The sequence below is a fragment of the Hyperolius riggenbachi genome, chromosome 2 (genome assembly GCF_040937935.1).
Source record: "Hyperolius riggenbachi isolate aHypRig1 chromosome 2, aHypRig1.pri, whole genome shotgun sequence".
Lineage (NCBI taxonomy): Eukaryota > Metazoa > Chordata > Amphibia > Anura > Hyperoliidae > Hyperolius > Hyperolius riggenbachi.
Genome location: NC_090647.1, coordinates 156,916,869 through 156,938,825, shown reverse-complemented (window position 1 = coordinate 156,938,825; position 21,957 = coordinate 156,916,869). Strand labels below are relative to the sequence as shown.

The 21,957-nt window shown below is 44.1% G+C and overlaps 1 protein-coding gene across 3 annotated transcripts in view; it reads right to left on the bottom strand.

Annotated features, from left to right (window-relative positions):
* HTR2A (5-hydroxytryptamine receptor 2A) overlaps positions 1-21,957 on the bottom strand; it is a 197,535-nt gene that overhangs the window by 23,650 nt on the left and 151,928 nt on the right. For all 3 annotated transcript variants that reach the window (XM_068265209.1, XM_068265211.1, XM_068265210.1), the window contains one exon: positions 16,755-16,955. In XM_068265209.1, the coding sequence (XP_068121310.1) occupies positions 16,755-16,955 (201 nt within the window). The remainder of the gene's footprint in view (positions 1-16,754; positions 16,956-21,957) is intronic.

The following is a 21,957-nucleotide window of genomic DNA, read 5'->3' as shown; positions in this document are numbered from 1 at the left end:
ACGCTGTCAACCAGTACCTTGCCCTGGCCACTGTTTCCGCCGCTCAGAGAAGGGACAAGACCAGCAACATCCCATCCATCGTCCCCGATGATGACTGGAGGCACATGCAGCAGGTGTGCTTAGTGCTGGCTCCCTTTCTGCAGGCCACTAACATGGTGAGCAGGGACCATGCTATGGTCTGCGAGTGGGTGCCCCTGGTTTGTCTGCTGAACAGGGCCCTCGATGCTTTGCTGGAACAGGGAGCGGCAGCCTTGGACCAGCAGGAGCGGCAAGCAGCTGCACAGTCCACCTCTGAGGGGGAGGAGGAGGAGGACTTGGTGGAGGTCCCTGACCTTGCTGGTGATGAGGGGGAGCAGCACAGTGCAGCTGAGTTGGTGCGGGGGTGGAGAGAGGATGAGGCTGACGAGGCAGAGGAGGAGGATGAGGACAGCAGCACTGCCGTCGATGTGCCAGCAGACGTGGCCCGCCTCTTCCCAATGGCAGCGCACATGCTGACGTGCCTGCGCAGAGACCCCAGGGTGATCCAGATGAAGCAGAGGGAGGACATCTGGATCAGCATGATGTTGGACCCACGCCTCAAGGGGAAGTTGAGCCAGTTCCTGCCGCCTGCAGGAGGAGACCCAGCGCAACAAATAAGGAGCTTGCAGCAGGCCCTTGTTGAGCGCTTGGAGGAAGCCTTCCCCCAGCCTTCCACCCCCACTGTCCAGCAGCCAGCACAGAGGCAGCAGCAGGTGCCTGCATCCAGCAGCAAGCGCCCCACAGACCTGCTGTCTCTCAGCCACGAGCTCTACAGGACTGTAGAGGCTCCGGCAGCAGTGACTAGAGAGGAGGTGCATGCAGCAGCATCCTCCACCGGTCACAGCCAGCGCCTGACCCGCATGGTGGCTGACTACATGGGGTCCTACAGCGGGCTTGACAGCGATGCCCCTGTTGATCCCATGGAGTATTGGGTCAAGCGCCTGGAGATCTGGAGCGAGCTGGCGCAGTACGCCCTGGAAGTGCTGTCCTGCCCCCCTTCCAGCGTGCTGTCCGAGCGCTGCTTCAGTGCAGCTGGTGGTGTGGTCACCGAGAAACGCTCACGTCTGTCTCACAAGTCTGTGGACAGACTGACGTTTCTCAAGATGAACCAGGCGTGGGTGGAAGGCGAGTTCCTGGCCCCTGTTGTCGGCGAGAGGGGGACATGAACTGGCTAAGAACCATCGTTAATGTGCCTTACCACCCTTTACCACCTCCTGGCTCCTGCTCACTAAGCCAGCCTGGTTCACTTTGACTATTACGTCGCCTGCAGCCACACATTTTACACCTACAGTGGGCTGCTGTGTACTGCCCTTCTGCTGTCTGTCTGTGTTTCCCACTGCCAGGGTACACAGATTTACCTTCTGCTGCCACTCTGCCACCAGCTATTACGTCAAACAATAGCTATATATCTGTGTAATTTGTTTTACAAACAAAACCAAAAAACCATTAAAAAAAAAAAAAGGTTTAATTTTTCTGAGGTGCCCGGGTTGAAAACTGTGTTGTCCCAGTTGTGTATTAGACACGATGTGGGCTGCACGACCGCTGTCTGGGACCTCCTGTTGTGTTCATTTACGGCCTGGTATCACCGCTAGGTACCAGGGCTATTATGTCACGCTGCCTGCCTGCTGCCACACTCACACTACTCCTCCATTCCTCCTGCTGCTGCTGTCTGTCTGTGTTTCCCACTGCCAGGGTACACAGAATTACCTTCTGCTGCCAGTCTGCCACCAGCTATTACGTCAAACAATAGCTGCACACATAATTACTCCTCCATTCCTCCTGCTGCTGCTGCTGTCTGTCTGTGTTTCCCACCGCCAGGGTACACAGATTTACCTTCTGCTGCCACTCTGCCACCAGCTATTACGTCAAAAAATAGCTATATCTGTGTAATTGGTTGTAAAAACAAAAAAAAAACAAAAAAAAAAAAAAAAGGTTTAATTTTTCTGAGGTGCCCGGGTTGAAAACTGTGTTGTCCCAGTTGTGTATTGGACACGATGTGGGCTGCACGACCGCTGTCTGGGACCTCCTGTTGTGTTCATTTACGGCCTGGTATCACCGCTAGGTACCAGGGCTATTATGTCACGCTGCCTGCCTGCTGCCACACTCACACTACTCCTCCATTCCTCCTGCTGCTGCTGTCTGTCTGTGTTTCCCACTGCCAGGGTACACAGAATTACCTTCTGCTGCCAGTCTGCCACCAGCTATTACGTCAAACAATAGCTGCACACATAATTACTCCTCCATTCCTCCTGCTGCTGCTGCTGTCTGTCTGTGTTTCCCAACGCCAGGGTACACAGATTTACCTTCTGCTGCCACTCTGCCACCAGCTATTACGTCAAAAAATAGCTATATCTGTGTAATTGGTTGTAAAACCAAAACTACAAAACCATTGCAAAAAAAAAGGTTTAATTTTTCTGAGGTGCCCGGGTTGAAAACTGTGTTGTCCCAGTTGTGTATTGGACACGATGTGGGCTGCACGACCGCTGTCTGGGACCTCCTGTTGTGTTCATTTACGGCCTGGTATCACCGCTAGGTACCAGGGCTATTATGTCACGCTGCCTGCCTGCGGCCACACTCACACTACTCCTCCATTCCTCCTGCTGCTGCTGTCTGTCTGTGTTTCCCACTGCCAGGGTACACAGAATTACCTTCTGCTGCCAGTCTGCCACCAGCTATTACGTCAAACAATAGCTGCACACATAATTACTCCTCCATTCCTCCTGCTGCTGCTGCTGCTGTCTGTCTGTGTTTCCCACCGCCAGGGTACACAGATTTACCTTCTGCTGCCACTCTGCCACCAGCTATTACGTCAAAAAATAGCTATATCTGTGTAATTGGTTGTAAAACCAAAACTACAAAACCATTACAAAAAAAAAGGTTTAATTTTTCTGAGGTGCCCGGGTTGAAAACTGTGTTGTCCCAGTTGTGTATTGGACACGATGTGGGCTGCACGACCGCTGTCTGGGACCTCCTGTTGTGTTCATTTACGGCCTGGTATCACCGCTAGGTACCAGGGCTATTATGTCACGCTGCCTGCCTGCTGCCACACTCACACTACTCCTCCATTCCTCCTGCTGCTGCTGTCTGTCTGTGTTTCCCACTGCCAGGGTACACAGAATTACCTTCTGCTGCCAGTCTGCCACCAGCTATTACGTCAAACAATAGCTGCACACATAATTACTCCTCCATTCCTCCTGCTGCTGCTGCTGTCTGTCTGTGTTTCCCACCGCCAGGGTACACAGATTTACCTTCTGCTGCCACTCTGCCACCAGCTATTACGTCAAAAAATAGCTATATCTGTGTAATTGGTTGTAAAAACAAAAAAAAAAAAAACAAAAAAAAAAGGTTTAATTTTTCTGAGGTGCCCGGGTTGAAAACTGTGTTGTCCCAGTTGTGTATTGGACACGATGTGGGCTGCACGACCGCTGTCTGGGACCTCCTGTTGTGTTCATTTACGGCCTGGTATCACCGCTAGGTACCAGGGCTATTATGTCACGCTGCCTACCTGCTGCCACACTCACACTACTCCTCCATTCCTCCTGCTGATGCTGCTGTCTGTCTGTGTTTCCCACTGCCAGGGTACACAGAATTAGCTTCTGCTGCCACTCTGCCACCAGCTATTACGTCAAACAATAGCTGCTCACATTACTCCTCCATTCCTCCTGCTGCTGCTGCTGTCTGTCTGTGTTTCCCACTGCCAGGGTACACAGATTTACCTTCTGCTGCCACTCTGCCACCAGCTATTACGTCAAACAATAGCTGCACACATAATTACTCCTCCATTCCTCCTGCTGCTGCTGCTGTCTGTCTGTGTTTCCCACTGCCAGGGTACACAGATTTACCTTCTGCTGCCACTCTGCCACCAGCTATTACGTCAAAAAATAGCTATATCTGTGTAATTTGTTGTAAAAACAAAACAAAAAAAAACAAAAAAAAAAAAGTTTAATTTTTCTGAGGTGCCCGGGTTGAAAACTGTGTTGTCCCAGTTGTGTATTGGACACAATGTGGGCTGCACGACCGCTGTCTGGGACCTCCTGCCTGCTGTGTTTATTTACAGCCCTGGTATCACCGCTAGGTACCAGGGCTATTATGTCACGCTGCCTGCCTCATTGACTGCCTGCTGCCACACACTCATCCTTCTCCTCCTGCTGCTGAATTTACCTCCTGCTGTCTGTGTGTTTCCACTGCCAGAGAGCACATACAATGGCGCTTCCAACATGCGTGCGCCACCAGCTATTTGTTACGCTCAAAAATAGCTGCATTTCTTTAAAAAAAAAAATTTGAAAAGAGAAATAAGTGAAGAAGAAGACGATATAGAAGAAGATGAAGAAGATGAAGAAGAAGAAGATGAAGAAGAAGAAGATGAAGAAGAAGAAGAAGAAGAAGAAGAAGAAGAAGAAGAAGAAGAAGAAGAAGAAGAAGAAGAAGAAGAAGAAGAAGAAGAAGAAGGAGAAGGAGAAGAAGATGAAGATGAAGAAGATGAAGAAGATGAAGAAGATGAAGATGAAGAAGATGAAGAAGAAGAAGATGAAGAAGAAGAAGATGAAGATGATGAAGAAGAAGAAGATGAAGAAGATGAAGAAGATGAAGATGAAGAAGATGAAGAAGATGAAGAAGAAGAAGAAGATGTTGAAGAAGAAGAAGAAGATGAAGAAGAAGAAGATGAAGAAGAAGAAGAAGATGAAGAAGATGAAGAAGATGAAGAAGAAGATGAAGAAGATGAAGAAGATGAAGAAGAAGAAGATGAAGAAGAAGAAGAAGATGAAGAAGATGAAGAAGATGAAGATGAAGAAGATGAAGAAGATGAAGAAGAAGAAGATGAAGAAGATGAAGAAGATGAAGAAGAAGATGAAGAAGATGAAGAAGAAGATGAAGAAGATGAAGAAGATGAAGAAGAAGAAGATGAAGAAGAAGATGAAGATGAAGAAGAAGAAGAAGATGAAGAAGATGAAGAAGATGAAGAAGAAGATGAAGAAGATGAAGAAGAAGATGAAGAAGATGAAGAAGATGAAGAAGAAGAAGATGAAGAAGAAGAAGAAGATGAAGAAGATGAAGAAGATGAAGATGAAGAAGATGAAGAAGATGAAGAAGAAGAAGATGAAGAAGATGAAGAAGATGAAGAAAAAGATGAAGAAGATGAAGAAGAAGATGAAGAAGATGATGAAGAAGAAGAAGACAATATAAAAGAAGAAGAAGATATAGAAGAAGATATAGAAGAAGAAGATATAGAAGAAGAAGATATAGAAGAAGAAGATATAGAAGATATAGAAGATAAAGAAGAAGAAGAAGAAGTATATACAGTACTGAACAAATTTCTGGACACAACTTCTCTTTTCAACTTTTTTTTTTTAAAGGAACATCCCCACATAATCACTTGCTGTTGTTACTTGGAAAAAAAGAGGTTTCTTGCATCATTCACCCTCAAAACAAGTGTTGGAAGCTATTTAAGGCCATTTCGAATAGTCAGCTCGAATAATGAGCTCGAATACCGACTCGAATAGTGAGCTGGAATTCCGAGGTCGAATCGAATAGTAAAAATTATTCGACTCGAATATTCGACTGACCTCGAATAATTTACTATTCGAATTCGACCTAACTCGAATTTTGAAAAGGGGTATTTGAGCACCACTGGTCACAAAGTAAGCTAGTTCTCAGCCTATGATACTGTGGTTAGAAGCCAGTCTTTTGTTTGTAAACACTGCCTAAAACTGTTCATCACAAACCAGGATTGCAGCAGGGAGTGGCAGAAACAGCACAGAGGGGCACAGGAGAAAATAAGGAGTAGAATGGTATGCTTTTTATTGTAAGAATATTAGAGTACAGATTCTCTTTAAGAGAAAGTGTCATTAGGGCCTTGCTGTAACATAGATAGTAATGTAACTATTTCAACTAATGTACCCTTCTTAAACTTAAAGATTGTATACAAATGTAAGCAGACTGCAGAGTGGCGCAGCAGAAGTGTGCTGGGCCCATAACCCAGAGGTTGATGGATCAAAACCATCCTCTGCTAGGCATGATTTCATTTTTGCACCTTGTTTTATCGCATGGGCAAAACTGTTTCCATAGCCCTGTAAGAGAAAGTGTAATAAGGGCCCTGCCATAACATAGATATTATGGTAGCTAAGACTACTCCTGGGCCTTTCTTGTAGTTGAAGAGATGAGTGAACTGTGACACCACACTTAAAAAAAAAAAAAAAAAAAAAAAAACAGCAAACAGAGAAGCTTCCCCATATTGGAGTATTGGATTTGGTAAAGTTTTAAGCCAATGTGTTGTAAGACACAAGTAAGCTTTAGGTTAGCAGGAATGGTTGCATGGCCACCTAGCTTTTCATCCTTCCCAGGCCTGCTAGGCTGGCTTCAGCCTGTAGTGTTGGTAGTATAGTGGTGAGCATAGCTGCCCTCCAAGCAGTTGACCTGGGTTCGATTCCTGGCCAATGTATGTGAGCGTGCTTTTGACATCTTACAAATCCCTGGAAGACAAGATCCTCCTCTGGAGGAGAAGGAGGGGGAAAGGGAAGCTGTTGTGGGGTGCTATATAAGGAATAACAATCAGCCAGGAGCAAGCTAACATGCCTACAAGAGCCTAACTAAGCTTCCCCTAGCAGAGTCTGTCAGCAGCTGTCCTTTCACTAATTACTGTAGGCAGACGAGTGAGTAAAACGGCCGGAGAACCTTGCCTTTTATAAGGTGGGGTGGGGCTCCTGGAGTGAGTGTAGTCTGATTGGTGACAATGTGCCTGCTGACTGTGATGTAGAGGGTCAAATTTGACCCTAATGGAGAATTATGGGGGCGAACCGAACTTCCGGGAAAGTTCGCCTTCGCCGGCAAAGGCGAACCACCCAAAGTTTGCCTGGAACCGTTCGGGCCATCTCTATTTAAGAAAGAAACAGATTTCTCATCAGTGATTATGGCAAAGAAGATACAATATCAGTCAGAGGATGGCTGCCTGTCACTGCTAAATCTCACTATAAAGCTGGCAGTGCTGCAAGGATTGTTTTCCTGCTTGTGGGGAAAATGAATGGTTGCTCATCAGTAGAAAATAAGAATTTGTGACAGCTAAGCATGCTCATTATCTCTCACAATAGCAGTGCGTCTCTGTCTGATTATGGCAAGCAGTTCCCAAATCAGTCTCCATGCCTGGGAATAGCAGCATGTATATAAAGCCACCTTTAGTTTTTGTTTTGTTTTTGTTTGTTTTTTGATCATGCCATCTGATACCTGCTAATTCAAGATTGAAATGTTTAAGATGTGGCTTTTCTCCTGTTGGACTCAAATCGCATATAGGTAGCCACTAGAGCAGTAGGCAGAAGCAGTAGGCAGAAGCAGTAGGCAGTAGCAGTGTTAGGGAGTCTCGCCTAAGCAGCGTTAGGGAGTCTCGCTCAAGAACTCCTACTCCTACTGAATAGGTGCTGGCTTATTGAACAGGAAGAACCGAGATTTGAACCCTGGTCTCCTGTGTCAGGCAGAGCCCTTAACCAGTACAAAAGCCAACCACTATATACACTGTATATACTGTCCACTATAGCCACTATATATACTGTATATACTATAGCCACTATATATACTGTATACTATCCAGCCACTATATACTGTATACAGCGCTGCAGAAGATCTCAGCACTATATAAATACTGAATAAATAAAAAAGGGTAATGATGTGTGGATTGCAGGACAGGTTATGAGGCATAAAGTTGTGTGTTGGTAAAGTTGGCTATGCATCATGGTATTACATTTAATTAAAGAAAAAATAAAAATCAACAGTAACTTAAATTCCTGTCTAGCATGTAATAAAACATTTCCCATTCCACAACCATCTTAGTGCATTTATAATAATGTTAAATAAAAGAACAGTGAGAACTGGCTTATTCTTTCAGGCAGGGCAGGGTGATAAGAGGTATACATAGCTTTTATAAAGCTGCAGTTCTGGCCACAGACATTTAATCTCAATTAGTCATCGGAGGAGGTGGGTTGGGTCAAGTCATCTGCAGTAAGGGGATACTGGATGCTGTCTACTTCAGACAAGACAGGTACTTTCAATGTATTTATAGAAAAACATTCAGATGTGCAATGTATGAAACTTTGCTATTTAATGCAAATTAGTTATCAAATACATTAAAAATAGGGAGCTGAACTACGACTTTAAAGAGGAACTTTAACCCAGGATTGACACCATCTTTCCCACGAGAAATCTTTACCTTTTCTCAAATAGAAAAGGTAAAGATTAGTATAGATGAGAGCGGGGGCGGCAGCCAGCGGAGATCTTCAATCAACTTCAGAAGATCACAAGATAGAGGATATTGGCGTGGGACCTTCTTCTGAGGATCACGAGCCGAATTTGGACCACGATCACGGGTGCATTCAGAAATGAATCCGTGATGGAGAGGCGATCACGAATTCGGAATTAGAGATGGCTCGAACGGTTCGCGTTCGCGGTGGACCGCAAACTAAATGCGAGTTCGACCCGCCCCCTATACATCACAGTCAGCAGACACATAGTAGCTAATCAGGCTACACTCCCTCCTGGAGCCCCCCCCCCCCATATAAAAGGCAGGCAGCATTGGCCATTTCACTCACTCATGTGGCTGCAGTAATTGGAGAAGGGAGAGCTTACTGCAGAGACATTAGGGAAAGCTTAGTTAGGCTCTTGTTAGGCTTGTTAGCTTGCTCCTTGCTGATACTTATTGCTAAAAAGCACCCCTCAACAGCTCTTTTGAGAGCTAATGTTGTTCTTGTGACCTTTTTTTTTTTGTGTGTGTGTCCCACAGACACTTGTTGCATATACAGCCCTGTCAGTCAGTCACAGCTGGCCTTTGGCCCCTTGGTAATTCCTACTGTGCCACTGCCAGGCCCAGCACATTCAGTGACTTCCTGTTCACGGTACCTGTGTGTGTGACAGCTGCACATTTGTAATACCAATCCCTGCATACCTGTTCAGTGCACCTACCTACATGACCACACACAGTGTTATATACCAGTCACTGCACCTGTTCACGGTACCTGTGTGTGTGACAGCTGAACATCTGTAATATCAATCACTGCATACCTGTTCAGTGCACCTACCTACGTGACCGCAGGCAGTGATATATACCAGTCACTGCACCTGTTCATGGTACCTGTGTGTGTGACAGCTGCAATTTGTAATACTAGTCACTGCATACCTGTTCACTGCACCTGTGTGACTGCACATTGTATTAGTCAAGTCAGTACATACGTTTCACTTCATTCCCCCCCAATATGGGCAAAACAGGCCGAGGCAGAGGCAGGCCACCCGGCAGGTTTGTTCGAGGTCGTGCGGTACAAAGTACAGTGTTCAGAAGGCACGTGCCATCAACCCCCAAGATTGTCAGGACGTAGTTGACTATTTAAGACAGAACGCCTTATCTTCCTCAGCTTCCGCACGGAACCGTGACATATCTTCCTTCTCCTGCTCTGATTCTGGCACTCCACTTAACACTCAGTGGGCTGCCATCACCAAAGTGCCATCATCCAAGGGTCAGCGGTGTGGAAATTTTTTTGTGTGTCTGCCTCAGATGAGAGCAATGCCATCTGTATTCTCTGCCACCAAAAATTGAGCCATGGAAAGACCAAGACCCGTGTAGGGACAACTTCCTTACGAAGGCACATGATGACAAAGCACAAACTGCAATGGGATGACCACCTGAGGAAAAGCAGCACACAAAAGCAAAGCCACACACCGCAGTGGAAGATATCAGGCCACAATTATTTCTCAAAAAAAGGTGATACCCAAACTGTACCGTGTTGTTGAAAGGCAAGTGGTGTAATCTCTGGCACACAGCATTGGGTCAAGGGTCCATCTGACCATGTGGTCTACAAAGCACGGTCAGGCCTGCCCAAAGACTAAGTCAGTCCCCACACACAGCATCTCTGCCTGCACGCCGTGTGACTGCCTGCCTCAAGACTAAATCGGCCCCACACAGCATCTCTGCCTGCAGGCCGCTTGACTTCCTTCTCCGCCACCACCAACAGGGTCCAGGAGTCCAGGCGGATTCTTGAATTTTTAAGACCGCTAACAAAACCAATAACAATTTTTTCTGGTGTGTGTACAGTGATGTGAAAAACTATTTGCCCCCTCCCTGATTTCTTATTCTTTTGCATGTTTGTCACACTTAAATGTTTCTGCTCATCAAAAAACGTTAACTATTAGTCAAAGATAACATAATTGAACACAAAATGCATTTTTAAATGATGGTTTTTATTATTTAGTGAGAAAAAAAACTCCAAACCTACATGGCCCTGTGTGAAAAACAAATTGCCCCCTGAACCTAATAACTGGTTGGGCCACCCTTAGCAGCAATAATTGCAATCAAGCATTTGCGATAACTTGCAACGAGTCTTTTATAGCTCTCTGGAGGAATTTTGGCCCACTCATCTTTGCAGAATTGTTGTAATTCAGTTTTATTTGAGAGTTTTCTAGCATGAACCGCCTTTTTAAGGTCATGCCACAACTTCTCAATAGGATTCAGGCGGGACTTTGACTAGGCCACTCCAAAGTCTTCATTTTGTTTTTCTTCAGCCATTCAGAGGTGGATTTGCTGGTGTGTTTTGGGTCATTGTCCTGCTGCAGCACCCAAGATCGCTTCAGCTTGAGTTGACGAACAGATGGCCGGACATTCTCCTTCAAGATTTTTTGGTAGACAGTAGAATTCATGGTTCCATCTATCACAGCAAGCCTTCCAGGTCCTGAAGCAGCAAAACAACCCCAGACCATCACACTACCACCACCATATTTTACTGTTGGTATGATGTTCTTTTGCTGAAATGCTGTGTTACTTCTACGCCAGATGTAATGGACACGCACCTTCCAAAAAGTTCAACTTTTGTCTTGTCGGTCCACAAGGTATTTTCCCAAAAGTCTTGGCAATCATTGAGATGTTTTTTAGCAAAATTGAGACGAGCCTTAATGATCTTTTTGCTTAAAAGTGGTTTGCGCCTTGGATATCTGCATGCAGGTCGTTTTTGCCCAGTCTCTTTCTTATGGTGGAGTCGTGAACACAGACCTTAATTGAGGCAAGTGAGGCCTGCAGTTTTTTAGATGTTGTCCTGGGGTCTTTTGTGGCCTCTCGGATGAGTTTTCTCTGCGCTCTTGGGGTAATTTTGGTCGGCCGGCCACTCCTGGGAAGGTTCATCACTGTTCCATGTTTTTGCCATTTGTGGATAATGGCTCTCACTGTGGTTCGCTGGAGTCCCAAAGCTTTAGAAATGGCTTTATAACCTTTACCAGACTGATAGATCTCAATTACTTTTGTTCTCATTTGTTCCTGAATTTCTTTGGATCTTGGCATGATTTCTAGCTTTTTAGGTGCTTTTGGTCTACTTCTCTGTGTCAGATAGCTCCTATTTAAGTGATTTCTTGATTGAAACAGGTGTGGCAGTAATCAGGCCTGGGGGTGACTACAGAAATTGAACTCAGGTGTGATAAACCACAGTTAAGTTATTTTTTAAACAAGGGGGAGGCAATCACTTTTTCACACAGGGCCATGTAGATTTGGAGGTTTTTTTTCTCACTAAATAATAAAATCCATCATTTAAAACTGCATTTTGTGTTCAATTATGTTAGTGACTAATAGTTAACGGTTTTTGATGATCAGAAACATTTAAGTGTGACAAACATGCAAAAGAATAAGAAATCAGGAAGGGGGGCAAACAGTTTTTCACATTACTGTACATGCCTGCCTAATTTTTATGGCTGCACTGCAGCTGCAACAACAAAACAAAAGGCATGTACATGTGTCAATTCCCCTTCGTGATCGTTACCTTGCCGCGGGTGAAGGGGCTTGCGTATCACAATGAAGCAATGACCGCCGACTATATGAGTGTGTCGGGAGGCACACCCAAGAAAATAAGGTCGTTGCTTCATTGTGGACAGATCCAATTCGATCAGCTGGACACTCAATCACTGTTGTTCTGTCATTCAGCTACCTCAGCCCGACCATATGGGCTTGAAAACTGTCATGGCCTGCACTCTCGCCATGGTGCGCATCAGTCCAGCACGGCCGTCCCTACACAAACAGCTGTTTGCGGTGCGTTACAAAGTGAGTTTGGTCTGTCAGTGTGAAGCAGTACACTAATTACACTACCTGATTTATGTATACACATGCAAGATGTTTTAAAGCACTTTAGGCCTCCAATTTAGCATTGCAATGTGATTTCTGCCCTTAAAACACTGCTGTGCGTCAAAGCCTGATTTTTCCCTGGAACTTTTGCCATGTATCCCACTCCGCCATGCCTCCCTCCAGGTGTTAGACCCCTTGAAACATCTTTTCCATCACTTTTGTGGCCAGCATAAATGTTTCTGGTTTTCAAAATTTGCATCCCCATTGAAGTCTATTGCGGTTCGCGAAAGTTTGCGCGAACCGAACTTTTGCGAAAGTTTGCGTTCAAGGTTTCGAGCCATCTCTATTCGGAATCTGCCCTCGTGATCAGGAACAGCAGCTTGTGATCACGAGTTACCCGTGGTCACGAGCTGATATACTGCTCCTTTATCAAGTTATGACAGTCTGACTGATTTCTGCCCTTTAGAGATTAAAACAAGACTCTGCGTCAGCTACATAATTTTTGGTGGGACTTTTGCCATGGATCCCCCTCCGGCATGCGACGGTCCAGGTGTTAGGCCCCATGAAACAACTTTTTCATCACTTTTGTAGCCAGAAAAAGTCTCCATAGGTTTTAAGATTTGCCTGCCCATTGAAGTCTATGGCGGATTGCATGTTCACAAACTTTTGCGGAAATTTGCGTTTGAAGTTCGCAAACCAAAAATTTGATGTTCAGGCCATTACTAATCCTGGATCCTGTCCAGTTTAGTTTTTGCTGCACTTTGTGAGGCATAAGTAAAATTATCCTTTCTGCATACGTACTGTTTGCATTGTTTGTCAGGTGGGCTTGCAGGCTTATCTTTATGGGCTTGCCAGCAGGTTTTGGGGGTGACTTTAATGTCTAGTTGCCAGGCTTGTTAACTTTTAAAATTTTCTTTTATAGGCTGAATGGTTGGTTAGCTGGGAGGATGGAGGCTACTGGGGTCCTTGTCCTTTCAATGTTTGGCCATGGGGTCACATCGCACAAAACTGTCGCATCCTGATGCAGAAGCAATGATAGTGCTATCACATTGATCGCAGTGTGCTGCGTCTCTTACTGATGCAGTAGCGCACTGCATGCATGTAAGACATGCACATTTACATGGGAAGTGAGGCATACTTAAATGGAACTGTATGCCTCACTGTATGGCCGCACCACACAAGGTGAAATGACACCTTTTGGCAATGTTACTGTGTAATTAAATATTTGCATTGCAACAGATTCAGCACAGTGTGTAAAGAGCCTTAAGTTTGATGGCCAGTCTTGACAGCTGATAGGTATGGTAGCTAGCTGATCTTCATACACAAAGATATGAGGGTGGGGTGAGCTGACTGAATGTCTGGTCTGCTAGTGAACATAAAGATATCTGTGATTGCAAATGGCTATAAATTGAAGAATCGTGGCTTGGCCCCCTTCTGTTGGCTACCTATCATGCCTTTCTGAAGTAAGGCAGGGTTCACATTTGTTCAAATTCTTGTACGATTTACAATTTATCACAACCGCTGCACATCTAATGAATTTCAATAGTATCACATTCTCTTTTGTGTGCATATTGTGTTTTCAAATCAGACGGCAGGTCTTTTTTCGTGTGTCATATGCGATCAATGTTTCAGAATCAGATTTTGATGTATTCACAAAGTACAAAGGGGGACAGAGTTCCTTTCCTATAGACCCCAGGGAGCATTCGGTAGAGCACAAGGGAGTCCACACGGTGGTGGAGCCTGGTATCATCTGTAAGGACCTGGATTCCCTGGGTGCAGTCCCTTGCCCCTGCTAAGCTTGGCTTCCCTCCACTCCACCAAGGAAAAGTCCATGGAGCCAGACCAAGGGACCAGCATGATGTAGCGGGGCCGACACAGAAGAGAGGCTGCTGACATGTGATGCCAGGGGGCCCTGCTGCCAAATTGAGGCAGGAAAGGGCTGCTGGCCAGAGTGGTGGGCCGGCAGATGTGGGACCAGGAGGCACGCTGGGGCAAGGACATTGGTGGTGGGCCTGGCTGCTTAGGGAACTGGGCCAGAGTTGACGACCTGGCATCCTTGGGGATCAGAGGTCCTGGAGCTGGTGGTAGCGGCAAAGACCTGCGACTGGGGGGGCTCCTGTGGTCCTGGCTCCTGCCTGGAGCAATGAGAAGCAGGGGAAGATGGAAGCCATCAATAAGACTGCCACGTTCCCTGTGGCTGGATGATGTCCTTTTCCCCCGGCTTGTGCTTTCAGTGCAAGTCAATGAGACTATAGAATATTGACATAAAATGTCTGTTATGTGCATTAAAGTTCATACATAAAGAGAATACAAGAATCACAAATGCAGAAAACGCTAGGACAAATGTGGACGCTCCCTTAGACCTGCATATGACTATGAAGGCCACAAGAAACTGCACATTCTGAAGTTAACCACTGAAAGCTTACAATCATATACGCAACATACAAATCCATTTCAAGCACAGCAAATCTCATCTGTGAAATCTTGCGTAATGTAAACTTTGCATTGTGTAATCAAATGTACACATTTTAACACAATATATGTGCACTTTCAAAGCCAGTGTTTCAAATATAAACCATATTGTTTATTATGTTTTCCCTTTCATGTTTCAGCACCATTGAAAAAAACTCCTGGAATGATATCTATAATGAATGCAATGTTTTCATCATTGTGCCTTGTTTGTTAACTGCATGTCGGAACATGAAAGATTTAGTTATGCACACAGGAAAATAAACAGTATGAAAGACTTATTGATCAAGAGTATTGAATTCAGTAGGGGCCATTAGTAAATGTACAGTTCAGCACAAATAAACCTCTTAATATCATGGAAAAGAACAAATGACAACCCTCCAATATGTATAGAGATGAAAGTACTAAAAAAAAAACATCCTACATATGTTGAAGAAAGCAACTGCTCCATTGGGAGCATAAAGCCATTTATGTTAGCTGTATCCTCTTATAAACTTAGCCATAAGCTGTGATAGTAGTCATACTTAATACAGTGCCGAGGCAGATGATGAGGCAGCATACATTATTAGTTATAATTTATTCAAATTAAAACTCACAGTTCTATATTTAAATGCACAGCAATATCACCATCACAAACAGTAAGGCCTCTTTCACATTGGGATGTTGCGTTTGTTCCGACATTAAGGTTGCATAACGTGCCCCTAATGCAACGCATTGATAGAATATCGTTATCGTCGCACAGTGATGGAACGAAAACGGTGCATGCGTTATTTGTAAAAAAACCCCAAAAAACCTTACTGAGCATGTGCAACACACATAACGCAGCAAATGTATTGCTAAACGCACAGCATGCAGCACTTTCTAAATATTGCTACACGTTACACACAACGCAACGTGTGCACTGTGAATGTCGCACAGACTTTGTATTGCTGTGCATTAGTCTGCGTTGGAACATTTTCTAACAAACAAACAAACAAACAAACAAACACAGAACATTTATATTGCGCTTTTCTCCTGGCGGACTCAAAGCGCCAGAGCTGCAGCCACTAGGACGCGCTCTATAGGCGGTAGCAGTGTTAGGGAGACTTGCCCAAGATCTCCTACTGAATAGGTGCTGGCTTACTGAACAGGCAGAGCCGAGATTCCAACCCTGGTCTCCTGTGTCAGAGGCAGAGCCCTTAACCATTACACTATCCAGCCACTTTACACTATCCAGCCACGATCCACACTATCGTCTAATCAAGTGGATCAGCCAAGGCTTGTAGTGGCAATCGACAATAAATGCCAAACAAACGTTTCTAACGTATGACTTTAACGTCCCACTGTGAAAGAGGCCTAAACCATCTTTATCCCATGATCATTTGAACTCTACAGGAAAAAAACTGGGCTAGAAAATAAACGAATGAAATAAATGCTTGTATATATATATCTTCCTTCTCCTAAAATGACTTTTTAATATACTGTATTCCAGTTTTATTTTATGTTTAAATCTACTGTTTAAGTTTTAACCGTTTTATTGTTTTTTCTCAATGACACATTCATTGAAGTATGTCAGAGCTAAAATTTGTGAACTATTGACCATTTTTATCTCTTTCCTGCTCTCAGAAGCCATTTTCTGCTAGTAAAGCATTTTATAGTTGGAATTTTTTTTATCAGTGAGGGTCACACTGTAGTCACTTCCTGTCTGAGTCAGGACTGAGTCAGCCACTTATACACCTGATATTTAACTCTTTCAGGCAGAGAAAGAAGAAAAGGAACACAGCATAGTTATTGTGTGCTAGGCACTGTACATGCCCATGTCTATCTCATCATGTCACATGTCACCTTATATTTATAAATATAAATGTACAGTCACATGAATGCTGTGCATTTGCAAATCTTCAGCCAATGTGATATATACATATCTAATCTTATATTAGATAACATCTTAATGTTCTTCTGTGGCATATCTGTCTTTGTTCCCTCGGGTAAAAGGGAAACGTAATAATCAGTAATTGCTCTCCCATTACCAACCGAAGCAGACCATAATATCGTACATTCCTCACCAGCATAATGAAGCAGTAATAGTAAAGGTATTAATAAAAGTTGTAGGAATAACATCCCTCAGGTCTGTGATATGTGTTAGGTAGCTGTTATTCTGTCACAGTTTGTCTTGATAATTAGGCTCCTATGCCTGAAATATGATAGCACTTACCCACAGATATCGTCCACACGGCAATTATTTTGGTGAACGCCTTGGTTCTTGAGTTGAAGCGGCTGTGATGGATAGGGTTTCGTATTGCAATATACCGATCCAGAGAAATTGCACAGAGGTGCATGATAGAAGCAGTGGAGAAGAGTACATCCAAATAAATCCACACAGGACACAGTTTCCTGTGCAAAGGCCATTCATAATCTGAGAGACAAGAGAATAGGTATACATTATTACAACTCTGTTTTTTGATAATTCAATAATCTAATAATTTTATTCTGAACACAAGATTAAAAAAAATGGTTAGGAACTTAGTAATAAGTAATAACTTTTGTGTCATAGGGCCTAATGCATAAAATTGCGGTAATACTGCGGTGCACAGACAGTGCACAGCAACATTGCCCTTACTTCCAGCAGCAAGTACCGCTAGTTACAGTATTAGCGCAACCTACAGTACTCAAGTAGCACAACTGTTGCTGTGCTAATGAGCATACTTGCTCGTTAGTATTGCATGTTACCGTAGCAACGATCACGCTACTATAGTACGCTACTAGAGTACAGCAGGTCGCACTAATAGCGTAATTTGCTGCTGGAAGTAAGGGTAATATTGCTGTGCGCTGTCTGTGCACAGCAGTATTAGCGCAATTTTTTGCATCAGGCCTAAAGTCCAGTAATTATGGGGCTAATTCATAAAACGTAGCTCATAAATGATCTCTCTATACTGGCATTCATCTAAAAAGGGGCAGGGAAATTTGGGAGCAGTGTGAAACCAAAAGGTGACTCACCGCGCTCTAGCAAACTTGTTTTTTTCAAAAAACTATTCCCCTACCTATAACTGTGTTGTCGCTGACGGGTGCCCAAATTATTTAGTGAGCACCGTTACAGCCTTAATGCACATTACAGCCTATGGTGGCACCCAATCGAAGGCGCAGCACCCAAATTACCTGCCTCGCTTACCCATTTCTCACTTTATTAAAAAAAAAAAAAAAATCCATTTTCAACTTTATTAACCTATTCCTTATTAATCTATTCCTAACTTACGTTGTTATTACTTTTCTTGTACTTTTTTGCATGCTTGGTATTTAAAGTACCCCTGACCTCGCTTTAAAATAGCATACTTTTAATGTTTTTTTTATTTACTGCTTTGACATAAATCACAGCACCTTCCTCTCCCTTTAGCGGGAGACACCTTCCCAGAGCGGGAGACACCTTCCTCTGTCTCACGCTCTGCTCAGCCAAAATATTTGACTTGAGTAGAACGTTGATGAAGGGCAGGGAGGAAATGTCAGTACTTCCTTCTCTTTGCCCTACATCAGGAACTAATAGCTATGTTAGTACACTATCATTCTGAGCTAAATTACCTCAAGACCGCACACAGTGCAGCTCCCCAGCGTGCTGTGCAGATAGGAACTAATAGCAGCGAGTGGAGGGGGCATTCCTGAAGACAGGCAGAGAGGCGATAGTACTGACACGTCCTCCTCACCCATCATCGAGCTCTGTATTAATGATGAGCAGAGCGGTGGACAGGAGGCGCCGGAGGGGGAGGATAGTGCTGTGACTCTTACGTCACAGCACAGCAAATAAATAAAGCATTAAAAACATTTCATTAAAAAACGAGGTCAGGGTACTTTAACCTCCTGCGGACCGACGCAGTATGATTCATACGTCCAGCAGGTGGTGCTGCAGCTCTGACTGGACGTAGAATCTACGTCACACTGAATCGCGTGTCCCCGCCGTTACCACCGATACCGCCTCTCTGCATCCGCCGCAATTCACTTGCTCTGTCATCTATAAGACGCTCTGTAAGCAGGTCAGGAGTCGCTTTCATTGGCTCCTGACAGTGTGATCACGGAGAGCCAATCACATTGGCTCCCATTGATAGACAGCGTCAGGAGCCAATGAAAGCAGCTCCTGACCGGCTGTCAGCATTCTGCCGTCATAGAGATGGCAGAGAGAGGAGCCTGTGGCAATGCGGCAGCGTCGTGATTGGCTGGAGCGGTGGATATTCGTTGGGAAGAGGTGTTCTACCGTACCAACAGTCTCTGGTCCTTAAGGGGGCAGAGACTGCTGGTACAGAAGTGGTTAAGTATACAGATAATTAAAAAAAACGAAATAAATATGTTAGAATATTAATGAGGATTATTTGAGGAAACTTTTGTGCATCACCTATAATGCTTTTGTTTTGTATTTTTTGGGGCTCAGACTTGTAAACAATCTGCCCATCTGTTTAGCTGGTTGTAGTTCTTTTGCTTTGTGCACTTCATTTGCTAACACCAAAAATGATGCATTCATTATAATTTTACACCAATTTGATCATCATTTACACCAATTTGATAATGTACACCATAATTTACATCAATCTGATAATTACAATTGGTTTTCGTGAAAAATCAAAAGTTTGTATTTGTTTTCGATTGATAAATTAGGAATGATTTTTTATTTAATTTTGAGACTGGGCATGTTGGAAAATTCAGACCAATTTTGATCTGGTTGTATTCAACCAGAAATAAATTGTATGTAACTATTCAGTACATACCAAACTTTATTTATACACTTTTTTCAGCAACCAATTTTTTCGGTGTTCTCGGTCTTTTATCCCGAACTTGCGGCAATCTCGAACATACTTGTGTGGTACCTCGAAGATTCTGATTGAAATTTCCAATCAATTGGAAAATTGGATCTGAATGCTCAAATCTAATCGAAATTAAAAAAATGATGGTGTGTGGCCAGAGAGAGAGAGAGAGAGAGAGACCTCCGAAAGGGATTTTGGCCATTTGAAGAGACTTTTGGAAGCATTTTAAGCCATTTTCAGGTAACTTCCGGTTTTCTATCTGGATATCCGAATCCGGCCGGATACTGGGGTCGGATATCCGATTCGGATCCAGACTGGAAAATTTTAAACTCGGATATCCGACCCGGATCGGATAGCTGGGTATCTGGATCCAAATTAGATCCAGATAGTGAAAAGTGGTATCCGAGCAGCACTGCTTAAACCGAGTTATTACCCATAATATGTCAAAGTGCCTCCCCTTCCATCACTCGCAGGCATAAGAGCATTCCTTTTGTGCAATCACAAAAGCAAAGAAGAATAAGAAACTGATTATCCACTTAGGCTGGATTCACAGTGAACCATTGCATAATGTACAAAATTATAATGAGTATGAACTGCAATGGAGACTGGCCATAGACTTTTATACAAAGGGCTTGATTCACAAAAGAGTGCTAACACTTAGCACGCCGTGCAAAGCTGCTTTGCACGTGTTATCATGCGTGTAAAGCTTTACGCGCGCAAACTAATGATTCGCGTGAAGTCAAAAGTTTGTGTGCGTAAAGTTTTGCGCGCATTACATCGTGTGCAAACCAGCTTAGCACGGGTGTGCTAAGCATACACTCTAATAGGTTAGCACACGAAGCGTCTTAGTTTTCACGTGCAAAGCGGAAATATCGCACATACAGCGTAACGCCGTACGCGCGATAAAAGTTAACACGAGAGCGATAAAACTTTGCACGTGCAACACGTGTGCAAAATGGCTTGCACGCATGTTTGCACGTGCAAAGCTTTTAGGCGTGAAAAAACTCAGTTATCACTGTTTTGTGAATCAAGCGTCAAGCCTGCATGCAGCGAGTTAGAATAACGTGATTAGTAACAACTCAGTACTGTGAACAGCCCCATAGAACTGAATGGGCCTAATACATTCATCTTCCCTCTTAACACCGCTTCCAAATGAACTTTGGTAATTCTCTATTCACTTTGTAAGCTTACTATGAAAACTTGCAGTCATATGTTCCATTTCTCAAGTGCTCTCCAGCATCCTCACTCATTCACCAAAAGATGGTTAGGTAGCAAAGTCAGTTGGGGACCAACATCCTGGTTGCATTAAGAATGTATCATTAATATTTCCTCTTTATTCTTAGGCGGGTATCCCAATTTATCTCCATGATAACTAATAGAGGAGCACAGGGAATCATTGGTTCAGGAGGTCTCTGTTCTGAATGTACTGTATATGTTACTAGTCATGTAATGTAAAATACCTGCAAGCTGGTAAAACATCCCTGTTAGAAAAACAGTACTACTGCGCCGGTGCAGTACGCTCCCAATGATGTGGGCGAGTTCACCCGAGGCACAGGTGCACGTCCACGCACGCGCAGAGGATGCCCACCCATTGCGGGTCGGCGATCCTTCAGGCTGGGTTCACATATAACATAGGGCTTGATTCACAAAACGGTGCTAACTGTTATCACGGCTGTTAGCACTGGTTTTCGTGCGTTTTTGCTTGAAAAACGGATATCGCGCGCAGAAATCCGTGTTCGTGCGTTAACGTTTGCATTCGGGTGATAACGCGAATTTATCCTGCGAACGCGAACGTTAACACGCTAAAAATTCACGTTAACGCACAAACGTGAATTTTTGCGCCAATAACCGTTATCACGCGAAATTTTGCGCAAAGCACTTTTCACAGCGTGCTAACAGTTAGCACCGTTTTGTGAATCAAGCCCATAGCGTGAAAGGCTGCGTTTTATGTCAAGTTTTATGTTAATGTTGTGTGCAGTTTTTGTGCGTGATGCGTTTGGCGTGTGGTTTAATGCGTTTGTGGTTCGCATACACAAAACGCACGCATTTTTATATTTCCATTTATGCAAATCACTTGGAAGACAACATGAAGCAGAAATACAGCAAAAAAAATATATATTTTTGGAAAAAAAACGCATATAAAAATGCATGGAAAAACTCATTATAACGCTATGCATCTTCATCACCATAGACTTTCATTATGTGCAATTTGGCAGCATTCCTGCATAATATGCAGCAAAACCAGCGTTTTTAAAAACGCAGGTTTGAAAACGCATATACGTTTTTATATGCATTTTTCCTGTGGCCCATAGACTTCCATTAGTGGCAAATACTCAGCGTTTTATGCAACGCTAGCATTTCTGCTATGTGTGCACCCAGCCTCAGAGGCTGCCAGCGGGACCCAGGAGAAGACTGGAGCTGTGGCGAGGGACACAAATGACTTCTAGGGGCTGGAAGAAGCCCCAGTTAAGTAAAGCTAAATTTATTTACTCACCTCAGAAGTCCTTTAAAGGAATCATCAGGGAAAAATTCAAAAAAATCAGCCTTAATCTAATCACCTGGGGCTTACTCCAGCCCCTTGCAGCCGACTGTCCCACGCTGACCGCTCCTCTCTACGCCGCTGTCTCAGGCTCC